Raw genomic sequence first — 12,763 nt, forward strand, 5'->3', positions numbered from 1 at the left:
AGATTAATATAGTTTCTCTTCTGTGAGAGACTTGAGAATAAAATTAGCCTGACTAATTTTCGTTGTCACAGACTGGCCTTAGAAAAACCCAAAATCTCACAACCAACCAAACAACAAATCCTTTAAGAAAAATGTTTAAATTTTAGATTTTCCTGTGTGTCAGTGAACTAAAAATTCTCTTTGTGCTTCTGTTTTTTCACATGTATGATGGTAACACAGGAAACTTGCACCTTGCAAGGCTTTTTGGGAGACATTCAGTTACTGTTGTGATGAAGGGACATATAGGTTTTTACAACCAGCAATACAAATAAATACAGACTGAATGCTTTGCTATTCTAATGAAATGTGTAAGGAGGTCATGAAAGAAGCCCATTTTGTTAAAATTACTTTTTAAAGTTCTTGTGGAAATTAAAGTATTAATTAATCGAAGTATTAGCTCTGTTGATGTTTTAAAGCTCAATGCAAAAAGCAGTTTTGGGGGTTTCCAGTGCTTGCTCTCCTTACCTTTTAAAGTTTGTTCTCCTGGTCTGAAAAGTATGTAACTTTAAACATCCCTGTAGTTGATATTTCCTGTTCTTTGGGGCTTTGGGAAGAAAAAATGTAGTAGGATAGTGTATGAGAAGAATTTAGGACTATATTTTAAAATAGTGGAAGAGTATATTGCAAAGATGCCTTCAGGTCTGGTACCATAAGAACTTGCAGGATCAGGGCCTTTAGCTGAGAGAAATCTGATTGCCCATACAAACCAAAATGAATTGCTGTCATATAAATGATAAGAGATTAATTTGTCCAGGTCTGGAAATCGTTTGTGTATGTAAGTACCTATTCTCAGATTTAAGCCTGATATTGTGAAATGTGCCATGTTCTTAATTCTCCCTGAAAACCAAAGAAATGAGACATTTGTATTTTTGCTGTGAGAGCTGGAGTTGTCACCTCCTCTGGAATCTTTTCCACTGTTAAGTGTAAGATACTAGTTGCTTGCACTTTTTTTTTAGAACTTAGCAATTTACAGTTTGTTTTTATTTGGTTCAGAATTACTAAATGGAATAATTAATTGTTGTTGTATTGATACTGTCACTGTTTATGTGATTCCTTAAAAAAAGAAATTCTCATAATATTGACCATAATACTAATCTTTGGATTTTCCCTTACTCCTCCTATGTGAGGAGAGTTTAATTAACTGAAACAGCAGTCTTAGCTTAACCCTTCTTCTCTCCCTTCACTTTGAATTAAATCCATCTCTAAAATTTTTATGAGTGCTTTACGAAGTAGATCATAAATATCACTGTTTCTGTGTTCTTTTTGTCTTTGTAGAAGTTCATTTAGGTTCAGAAAAATAATTCAGTCTGTCATGTCATACTCAGCTCATGTTGCAGCTGAGTAGTGGTAATTGACTGTGTATATTTACAAAAGTTAGTCTGAGTTTTGAGGAGTTTAGTAACCACCCTCAAACTGTCTAGTGCAGCTGTCTCCCAGAGGTTCTCTCTTCAAGGCATTTGGAAGAACAGACCTTTGCTGAATGTACCTTTTCTTCAGTACAAAATCCAGAGCTTTACCTAAAATGGTTGAGAGAAGTAACTTGAAGTTACGATACTACAGACTAAATGAAATGGCCTGAATTCATATTCCCATTTTCTGACCCTGTAAAGAGAATGGAGTGGGTGGTTCTGGACTACATCTGCTTATCCTGCTTCAGCAAGATCCTAGTATTGGTTTGTATGGTTTGCATGATTTTTGATAGTTTTATACCTGAGGATGAGAGTGGTTTAATTTGACCAGAAGTATTTCAAACTTAAAGAATACAGGTGGATTAATAGGATAGCATCAGCTGTGTTTACTGGGTTGAATACAAAGCAGGACAGTGACCAAGTCATTATTTCCAGTAAGTTACTGTCTCTGGGACTGTCTGACAGCTGCTGTCTGTTATTCATTGCTACTGAGTAGAAGTGATTTTGTTCAACAGATTGGAGGAGAATTCACACTGAGGCTGTTTACCCCTTCATCTACCAGTTTTCAAGCAGTAGTACCTCTACTTGGGCATCTTTTAAATACTTACGTTTTATTTTTAGTCTAATGACACATTACCCTTTGTGGTGAGACAGTGCTTCAGAGCTGCTACTCTGGATGAAAGTGGGCAAGGGTCAGTGTACCTGTTGAGAGTACCTATGTGGTGAAAAGATTAATGTTTTATTTGGGCAGTCCTGAGTGATGGATGTAGAATAATTTGTAACAACAGGTTACAATAGTTGGAAAACGTAGAATAATATACTTTAGAAATAGAAACCTTATCAGAATTTACCAAAGTATTTATCAGTTCTATATAGCATGATAATGACCAAAATAACTGATTGTGTCCAGTAAGGTCAACCAGAAGAAAACATTCATCACTGAAGTGATTGGTAAGATATATGTGTATGTCTGAGTGGCCAGAGTGGCCAGGAAAAGATGGGCAGTAGTACTATAGTCAAGAATAGGAGTTTAAGTGCTGATGACTATGGATTTAACAGGTAAGACTAACTCTTCTGACTTGCCTCCTTAGCAGTGCCTTCACTATGTAATTTCTGCCACAGAGCTGTACTTAGGATATTGAGTCTGTCTTGACTTACGTGCTGTCAAGATTTATCCAACTTAAATAGCTTCTGGGAAAGTAGGTATTTCATTATGTATTGTCTTGTTCTTTGTGTGGCAGGTGTACTAATTAAAGAAAAGCAACAGTACTCATAGTAGAGCCACTGTTCTTCTGAGACAATAGCATGTCATGTAATAGTTTAAAAATACTTTGCTATTACAGTCATTAGTATGATCTTAGTGTCAGGTGGATGTGGTTTTATTCTTCCACTGCCTTCTTTTAGGTGGTTGATTTGGCCCCGTGATAGATAATAGAAGTAGTAAATTTGATGTACATGTCTACATGAAGAAAAAATAATCAAATAATCAGCATATATCAAATGAAAACCGTTTTTTTGCTTTTTAAATAATTCCATCATATTCATGTAACTGCACAAAGACCTTATTAATCCAGACAGTTATTTGAAAGACTCGTGTTTTTCCAGTGTCACTGATGCTTTGTATATATGTATATAAAAAACATTCTGGCCTTCCTTAGCAACATTTAAATTTCTTTCTCTCACTGCACTAGAGGTGTCGTCTGTAACGCTTGCTGTAAGAGCCCCATCTAGTGTCTAAGGCTTTTCAATGCGAGCTGTGATTTGTAGGTTAATGGGCAATTCCACTGAGGAATGGAGCATTAAAATTATTGCATCAGTGCTTTATGTTAAACTGGTATGGAATATTGTAATAGGGAAAATGTAGTTTTTCCACCCACAATGAGGAAAATTAATTTTAGCTTTTAATATATTGAGAAGATATTAATTTCAGCTATGCTACTTCGTATTCAACTGCTTAAAGTAGTTGGATGCTTGAGGTGTTCATGTAGCATTCGTGAAAGAAATGTTTATTTTCCTATGTGTCCTTCATTTATTATGTCACCAGGCTCTAGATTAATTTTTAATACAGAAACCAATATTATTTCCCATGGCCTAAATACCCTCTATAAATGCCTTTTAGCAGTTACAGAAAGACAAGTGTGTGTATTACAGAACTGACTGTTGTAGATGTGTGCTCAGGAACTTGCTTTTTCAATAATACACGGTTAATGTTGTGGGAGATTTTGAGTCAAAAAACCCCAAAAAACCTTGCTATAAAATGTTTATGCACTTAAAAATTGAAAAGAAAACGTTTTCTTGTTTGTTTTGTTTGATGTCAGAAATATGCTAAAATGTAAAAAAAAAAGTACACTAATACTTTTCCTATCCATGATCTGTATGTGAAGAGACAATGTATATGTGAAACTGTTCTTTTCTGTCAAAAAGGGTCTGAGGTCCAAATATACAGGCAGGATGTCTGTCTGTAGTAGTGTCTTATGTTAAAATCAGTTGTAGCAGATAGTGGAAGAACCAGTGTTTTAAACCTTTTTTTGTTCTAAGTTCTGTATTCTTTTATGAATGTCGTGCTCTGATTTCTATTTCAGGAACTTCAACTCAGGAGGAAGATGAAAGATTGCGTCACTGAAGAACATTTATATTTGGCTTTTTCTCATCAGTACAGAGAGAGTATCTTTCCTCTTCATACATCTATCTCCCTGTTTTTGCTATCCTACTGTGACTGCAAATTATTTAAGATTTTCCTAGTGCCAACTGGCGAAGATGTGGGTGATCAGTGTGTGACGAAAAACCTCCCTGGCGATCTTGAGGTGCATTTAATCTCCAGGTGTCAGCTTCCAGAGGTTGTGCAGAGCTGCAGTTTACCTGCAGTTGTCGTGAAAGATGGCAAATTCTGCCGAACTGGGCTTTCTGTTGTCTTAAGACATATAATACAGAAAACATACGAGGCAGATCCATCTAAAAAGGATGTTTTGGAACTCTTGGGCTTTAAGAAGACTTGTTTAAAAGCTTGTGCTGAAGTGAGTGCCTTTCTTTCTCTTAGATACATTAAAATTTCTTTTTATTAGCATTAAATACTCTGAAGTAGACTCTTAATATTGATGTAAACTAACTTCTTTTAGTGAGAAATTTAATTTGCTTAGAAAATGAAATTTCCTTAATGGAGAAATATCTGTACTTTGGCATAAAGATGAAAATAATTATTTTTGAAGATACTACTTAGCAGCACAAAAAACCCTTAAAATTCAAAAAGTATGTTAGATCTCTGTTTCATGACTAGCAGTATAAATGAGTTCTAAAGTTTGAAGTAAACTAAAAACTATCTAATTTATTTTTACTTTTGATTTCAAGAGCACCATAATACTGTTAGCCTTCACTGCCAGGGTGCACAGCTGGCTTATGTTTAGCTTATCCTCGTCAGGTTGTCCACTGACTTTTCAGCAGAGTGGCTAACATGGCCAGGCAGCCAGTCCCTAGCCTGTACCATTCCAGGAGTTTAGTCCCTCCTAGGTGTGGAATATTCTATTCCTGTCAGCCCATTCTCTAGCCTGTGCAGGCCCATGTGAAAAGCAGCTCTTTCATGGAGTTTGTTGACTGCTCTGCTCAACTCACTGTTGTCCTTGATGTGAGTGTAATCCATTACCCCCCTCCAGGTAAAGATGATCAAATAGGATAGGCCCCAGCTTAGACCCTTGAAGATTTCCACTGCTAACTGACCTTCAGGTAGCATGTGAACCATTAACCAACACTACCCTTTGAGTTGAGATTTCAGTCTATTTATCACATAGCAGTTTACTCATCTGGCAGCTCATCCATCTAGACTTGCCTTCCTCGCTCTCTCAGGAGGTTGAGCTCCAGCCTGTCAGGATTGCTACATCCATGGTTGCCACTGATTACTGTGTCTCCAGCCTGGTTCATCTGTGTTGGTATGTAGCAGATCTGGAGGAGCACATCTCTGTGTTAGTGCACACAGTGCTGGTGTAAAGATGTTGTCCCTGACATCCTCCAGAAACCTCTGTAACCTTTCGGAACTGCTGGAGAGCTTCATTCTATATTTCAGAGAGCTGCAAAGTGAGTGAACGGAATAAGAAAAGAAAAGAGTTTAAAAATTGTAAAACCTTTAAGTACAGGTAATAAGAAAAAGAGGACAAGGATAACAGCATCAAAAAAAATAAGTCGTTTTTTTGAAGTGCTGTTCAGTTAGGCAAAAGTTTTTTTTGATGTTGCATGTTAAAAACCCACTAATAATATAATGCATTTCTGAAAATAAATGTGCTCAAAATCTGTTTGGTGTAATTGGATCTTATTACCACCATTTGTAGAGATGACATGTAGAAATTGGTCACAGCTTTGCTTGTCATGAGTTATGCAGCCACCCTAATATTACGTCAATAATAAGGAGTAAAAATATGCTATACTGGATAACTGTTCATTCTGTTATATATAAGGTTTAGCTTCCTAATTCTGCTGTAACAAAAGTAATAGAGAATATCTGAGTTTCTAAGATTAACAAAGAAATCTGGAATTTCTTTCCTTAAAGTGAATGAAAATGTATCCTGGATTTTGTTTCTCTTTCTGTAGAGACATTAATTACATAAATTTATTTGACAGGTTAGCCAGTGGACCAGACTTTGTGAGATCAGCATTCCTCTGGCTGTGGAAAGGTTTTTGACGGCATCTCCTGAGCACTGTCAGGCCATTCCTCCTGACATTTTACAGTTTGAAAGGAAGCTTGGAGAACCTGTCCGAGTGCATAATGATGACAAAATTCGTAGGCAAAAACTTCAACAGCAGAAGGCAGGTGCCAAGGCTACAGTGCCCATACTTGGTGAAGAAGCAGAAAGGGAATTAAAAGCAGGGGAAGTGCATGAGCATCCACCCCCAAGTTTGGAACTGAGTTTAGCTTTCTCCAAGCTGCTTGTCCAGGAAGCATCAGATGCAGTCAACAGAGAGGCCTCCCACATCAGGAGAACAAAAACTTCTGACCTTCCGCTCTTGGACCACATCTTTGCAGAAGGGCTTTATTTTACTGTGGCAGATATAGTGCTATTGCCATGCATCCATCAGTTCTTGGTAAGATGACAAATTCTGCAAATATTAACTAGTGCGTATGTATGTTTTTTAAGAATTTGAAAGTTGTAAAATATGTTATTTAAAACCTATTATGGCTTTTACAGTGTGACCTTAACCCAAAACAGAGGATATGTCTTTGCTTTTGTACAAACACAAAAACCAGAGATTGGTGAGTTTACTTTTAAATACGTAGCATATAAATACTTAGTAAACACCATTAGGTGTTAAAATATTATACTGAAATATTTTGGTACCAAGTTGCCCAGAAAATAGTAATTTTAGAATACTGGTACAAGTGACTTGAGCTCAACTTCAAAACCAATTCTGGAGTGGGAAAAACTTCTGAGGCAAGACTGTGCAAGAGTCTTGCTCAGCACAATCTGTGTACTTAGTTTTGTAAGGATATACACACAGGAATGATTTAAGGAAATGACAGCTATGTCTTTATTTCCCATTACAATGAAATGATACAGTGAATTTGCCTGCTACCAGCATTCCTGCAGTTATGCTATGAGATTTATAGCTAAGCTGGTGTCTCTTGCCAGGAAGAGCTCTGAGTGAGGTTAGTATTGACATTTTGATTTTGCAAGTTGCTTTGCCAAATTTGCCTTATGGTGTTCGAAAACAAAGGGAATTCCTGGAGAAGATGCTGCTAGTCAGATTGAGAGAAACAATCTCTAAAATCAAGATAGGGACTATCGAACATTAGTAATGTGATAAATATCCACTTTATAACTTCTTTAGCCAATATCATAATCCTCAGTGTATTGATGTAGCAATACTGGAGTGCAGAAGTAGGTTAATATGGCTGCCTCTGAATTAGGATGATGAATTATTTTACAGAAATGGTTCTTAATTCACATCTGCTTTGTTTGTTTTGTGAATCACGTAATTGAAGATGAACGGCAACTTCTGCATTAATGATACTAAACAAAAGTATTAAGACAAAATGCTTTCCTACTATTTAAAAATCTTTGAAGTGTTTCAATCTTTGTTTTTCCAAGACCTTTTTAAATAAGACCATAACTTTTTATAGTAATTTTTTGATTTACTGATGCTGGACATGGGAAGATTCTTGGATCAGATGCTTAATTGATTTCAGCAATGCAATTGAGATTGTTCTGTAGATGTACTGTGAGCAGCTGAGAATGATGTATTTATTTACCTTGTATGTGTGACCCTTAAGCCCTGGTCAGCAGCTTATGAACTATATATTTTATAATACACTTGTGTAGATCATGCCAAGGATTGCCCTAAAAACCTGGCTTTCAGTTTCATTTTTATCTGAATTACAAGAGCTCTCAGGTAATGTTACTTTATTTCTCTTCTCTGATAAGTGATCATTTTCTAAGAAATTATACCTTGATTCCTACAGTTATCATTGAAATTGAGTAACGTGCATCTGAAAGCTTCTTGCAAGCAGTGAGTTGAAATTGGTCTTGATGGAAGTGCCAGAGTTTAATTCCCTATTAAAGTATTATTTCTCACTTGTATAACTGGACTTCCTGGATTGTGTTTAAAAAAATCACTATAGTTGCATTTCCACTGATTTAAGGGTGTGAATAATAATGAAGTCTTCAGTGAGTATGTGTCTGGAAAGTAACACACCATAAATGTGAGTGGACCTGACTAGCTGATTGTAATTATAATTACCAAAAGTAAGATAATGAAGCTGAAGAGTTGTTTTTCATTACCTCGTTCCAATTCAGTTATCTTCCTGAGGTTAGCTTTGGTACACTTTCTGTTAGTTGTAACTGCTGAAAATTAATAAAAGTGTAAGAGAAGCTCAGTTCTTCATCTGGCAGAAACCACTCTTCAGTTTTTAAAATACAATTTAGAACACTTGATAACAAGTGTAACAGTGCCTCTTAGAATTGCTTTCCAAAAGACTTCTTTCTTAACTGAATTATTGTATCTTTGCCTGTGTTACTATTAGTGTATTAAATTAGATGCTAAAATCACACAGTTCATCCTTCCTTTGCTCCTTTAGCTATTGCTAATTACTTTTGATTATCCTAAGCATGTTATAAACACAGCATGCAAGAGAGCTGCTTGAACTTTCACGTCATTTCAAGTGTTCTTTACCAATTTCTACTTCCATACTGTGGACAGATATGTGGAGGAATGCTGCTTTTGCATGGCCTTTTCTGCCTTTTCCTGTAATCATGGTTTTTAATTTTATGTTTAAAGCAGGCACACCATCACAAAGTAGTTCAGGTTGGAATAATTGAGGTTGGAGGGCACCTCTGGAGCTCATCTTGTCTAAGCCCCCTGCTTAAAGAAGGGTCAGCTAGAGCCAGTTGCCCAGGATCATGTCCAGTCTATATTTTGAGTGTGTTTCGAAGGATGGAGACTTCACAACCTCTCCTGTTAAGAGGATGATCTTCATTGTTTTGAAAAAATTTGGGAGTCTAAAGAAAGTGATTTAATTTCATCAAATGCATCCTTTTTAAAAGTAACTGGACTTCATGTAAATTGTGATGTGGTGTAATTTTTTTAATCTGTGCAACATATTCTTACTAAAGAAATTTTTTATTTTATTTTTTACACTTAAAATTCTAATTTCTATTAAAGGCCACATCAACTCATAATACACTTAATTCACAAAAGAAACATACTGGTTACCATTATTGTCTAAAATATGTAATTAAGATTGTAAAAAAGTCTGAATAAATATATGACTTTTACAAAAAGAAATAAATTTGATTCACTACTACTAGAAAAAGTTGCAGATGTAGTGAAAAGACTTCAGTAAAGAAGGAGGATAATGTATCCCTGTTTCTGTTTTGCTGTTGCCACATAGTGTAAGGTATTTCAGGCTTGCAGTTCCCAGCAAAATAGGTGTTGGTGGATGAGCTTTTAAGAACTTCAGGCTACTTGTGGGAAAGAACAACATTCAGATGGTCTTGCTCAGAGTTCAGTATTCATGGCAAATCACTGCACTGGGTTTTTTTCTCTGACTACCGACCAAAATGAATCATTCCTATGTTAGGAAATGGCATGCAGTTAAGAACATTATTTAAATTGAGCTTTTTTGTTACTGATTGAAATTATGAATAACATTGGTCATGTAAATCTTTTCATCCTATTAAGCAAACAGGGATTGCAGATAAAGTCTAAATGGCCAACTGGGAATTCTACCTGCAGTTTTATTACCATCATGCTATGAATACACATGCCTGGCATGGAGCTGAGCTCACTTCTGTAGTTCATGCCTTCTAGTGGCTTGTAGGAAGAAACCCTCCCATTTTATTTTTTTAGGTTTCCAGCAAGAAACAAGGCAGAAACCTGGTAAATTTACCACTGATATCCACTTGGTATCGAAGAGTTCAAGAAGTACCTGGAGTAAGGAAAGCTGCTGGCAAATGCAATATGGAGCTTCTCCAGCTTCCAGAGTTGATGTCTGCTCCAGAGGAACAGGCACAGGACTTCTCTTCAGTTCCTGATGAGTTAGAAGAGGAGAACGAAGACAGTCATTTTATAGGTGGTCCAAGGCCAACTATGACTAAGTTAATGGTAATTTAAGCTTTTTAATGAGTTACCATTAGTAGCAATATTCTGCTTGATTTTTAGTAAGTAAAAGTTTATTGGAATTGTAGAAGCTAATTCTGACAGCCTTGTCTGTCAGAACTTGTCTGACATATTAACTGTCTCTGACAGTTAATATGTCTTGCTTTTCTTATATCTGATATGCATTGACTTAGAATTGATTTTACTTTTTCTTTCTCTTTTGATATTTGATCAACTCAGGAATTGAGGAAAATAGGACTGCTGAAAGCCCTGTCAATAATTCAGAATAATCAAAGTAACTTTTTGTTTGCATTTTCATATTGTATTCATCTTTTAAAGATATTTCTGTAAAGGATGACAAAAAACCCTGTTGCTTTTATGTTTGGCTTCATTATTCAACTCTTACTGTTGTTTTTTTTTTGCTATTTGTTAGAACTTTGAACATCTGGGAACTCTGTAATGAGTTTTGTTAAAGAAAACTGTCCATCATGTTCCGTAACTCTCAGTATTTTTTGCGTAGAGGTTGACAGCATTTCCTAAAAAATTAACAGGACTTTCTTGTGCAAATGAGAGAAATACATAATTTGAATCTCATATAATTTGACTCCCATATAATGTAGAGTTATTTGAATCTCATATAATGTAGAGTCATCTGCCTGTTTAGTTTCAGTTAGGTTGAAGGTGGTGTTGATCTGATGCCATTAAATTCAGTGAGAATTTTGATACCAACTTTAGTGGTAAAGGATCAGGGTCTTAACTTATTTTTTTCTTACTTTCATGTAGGAAAATGGAATTGAAGCAAAGTTTTTTCCACATCCATGCCCCAACTGGACCCTAGACTGGACCAGTTTACCGTCTGCAGTCAGTCCTGGGGAAGGTAAGAGGTTTTATGTACATGTGTGCATATTTAACAGTGCCTTCTTCTGGTGAAGCCATTTAACTGTTTCCTAGGAAAATATGTCAATTTTCAATGTGTTTCAGAGCTCTGTGGAACGGGTAAGCAATTTTAAATCTGTTCTAAAATTCAGTCTGTTTCTGACACATGGTGACATGACTTCCCTCACAGGTCATCAACAGCTGATGACCAAACTGGGAATAAAAAATTGACCTTGAATTCTGAACCATATTTTTCCCCACTGTTTCCTACTTTCCTAAACTTTTCTTTATACCTAGAATAGTAAACTACATTATGTTAATGTCATTGGCACAAAAGTTGTACATGGACCGTGTCTCCCAAAGCAGCAGATGATGATTTTATTGTGATGAAAATAATAGTAATTAGCAAAGTTTGGTAGCTACATACTGAGTGGCACTTTTCCCTGCACTGTAGGGACAGTTTGCTTTGCTGGATTGCAGGGCAGTTCTGTTGCCCAAGGGCTGTGGTTCTACGGAAAAAAACCCCCTGATTTACCACAACATTTATTGTTTTCATCACCGTTGTGAATATTGAATACCTCTTCCACCGTGCTGTAGAGTGTCCTCTAAAATGTCTTATGCATGCTGCCAGGCAGTAAGAAGTTAGTGAAGAGCTATACATTTACAAAAAATAATTCAAAATTACCTAACTGAATACCATCATGTATTCTTGTCTGTGATATAAAAGCTGTAAAAATAAGGTAAAATTTCAAGTTGATTTCCTCTGGTTTGGATCTGTGTGTAGTTCACAAAGCTGTGACAAAACTCACATGTGTACCATTAGTAGATTTATATTTTATAGAAAGTGTCCATCCTTCTAACACTGTTTTCCTCTGGTTTTGTCCTGAGAGAAATGTTTACTGGGATGTGGCACACCGTGCTTTAGTTACAGAGTCTTTCCTTTAGCATGGAAGAAAAAAAAACCCAGAACAAAACCAAACTTAGATTTGCTTCTGTCTATATTACATCATGCTTCTTCAGACTTATGTGGATGTTTTGGATTTATTTCTTGTGTTAAAATAGCCTTTGCAGTCTGCTGAAATGCTTGGGAGGATTATTTGTCTTGAATTTCTATGACAAGTTCCGGCATTTTGTCAGAAGTGAATGAACATTTTTGCTCCTTTCCAATGTTCAGGGTTTGGGCTAAAGTTTTAGTTCATGCTTTTGTCAAGATCTCTTCTCTTCTGTTTGAAAGAAAATTGTGAAAAAGATGCATAACATACAGAAACATATATATTCATATAATGAATATATATTTGGAAATTTTTTGTTGTAAGGAGGCTCTTGGACTTGGTTAGGCTGTGGAGAAAAATCAGCTCCTGCTGTTTCCTGTCTGTGTTTCCTGCTTGCTGTCTCTTTTCTTCATGTTTCCTGAAATGGTTACTAATGACATTGATCTGTGAAATTGATTTTCAGTACAATTTTTGGGAAGTTTTGCTAGTTTAACAGGGTGCTGAGAGAGAGATTTTGTGTAAAATCTCAAAAGAATTTCTAAGTTATGTTAGAGGCAAATGCTTGTACGCCATTAATATATTTATTGAAATACTTGCTTGCAATAAATACTTCAGTTGGCGGTAGACACAATCCAAAAGTTCTAACCAAACTCAGTTCTTGGTTGTGTTGAGTTTTCCATAGAAGTAAAGGTACATGTTGTTGTGAATATGTACAAACAATAAAAAGAGGGTGGCAGGTCAGAATATGTAAATATAGGTAGTCACAGGAAAAAAGGGAAAGAGAGACAAAGAAAATGAGACAGAAGGAAAATGAGATACATCAGTACAAGGAAATAATTGCATGATGTATGTCATTATAGAAAGTGTTTT

General features: G+C 35.9%; 1 protein-coding gene across 3 annotated transcripts in view; it reads left to right on the forward strand.

The window, feature by feature from the left end:
• Positions 1-12,763, forward strand: part of GSTCD (glutathione S-transferase C-terminal domain containing) — a 60,391-nt gene that overhangs the window by 1,843 nt on the left and 45,785 nt on the right. For 2 of the 3 annotated variants that reach the window (XM_064652040.1, XM_064652041.1), the window contains exons 2-5: positions 4,031-4,462; positions 6,054-6,515; positions 9,777-10,031; positions 10,809-10,902. In XM_064652040.1, coding sequence (XP_064508110.1) covers positions 4,052-4,462; positions 6,054-6,515; positions 9,777-10,031; positions 10,809-10,902 — 1,222 coding nt within the window. In that variant the 5' untranslated portion in view covers positions 4,031-4,051. Of the gene's footprint in view, positions 1-2,492; positions 2,648-4,030; positions 4,463-6,053; positions 6,516-9,776; positions 10,032-10,808; positions 10,903-12,763 lie in introns of those variants that run through there. The other variant, XM_064652039.1, reaches the window with a different exon arrangement.

The sequence above is a fragment of the Pseudopipra pipra genome, chromosome 4 (assembly GCF_036250125.1).
Source record: "Pseudopipra pipra isolate bDixPip1 chromosome 4, bDixPip1.hap1, whole genome shotgun sequence".
NCBI lineage: Eukaryota > Metazoa > Chordata > Aves > Passeriformes > Pipridae > Pseudopipra > Pseudopipra pipra.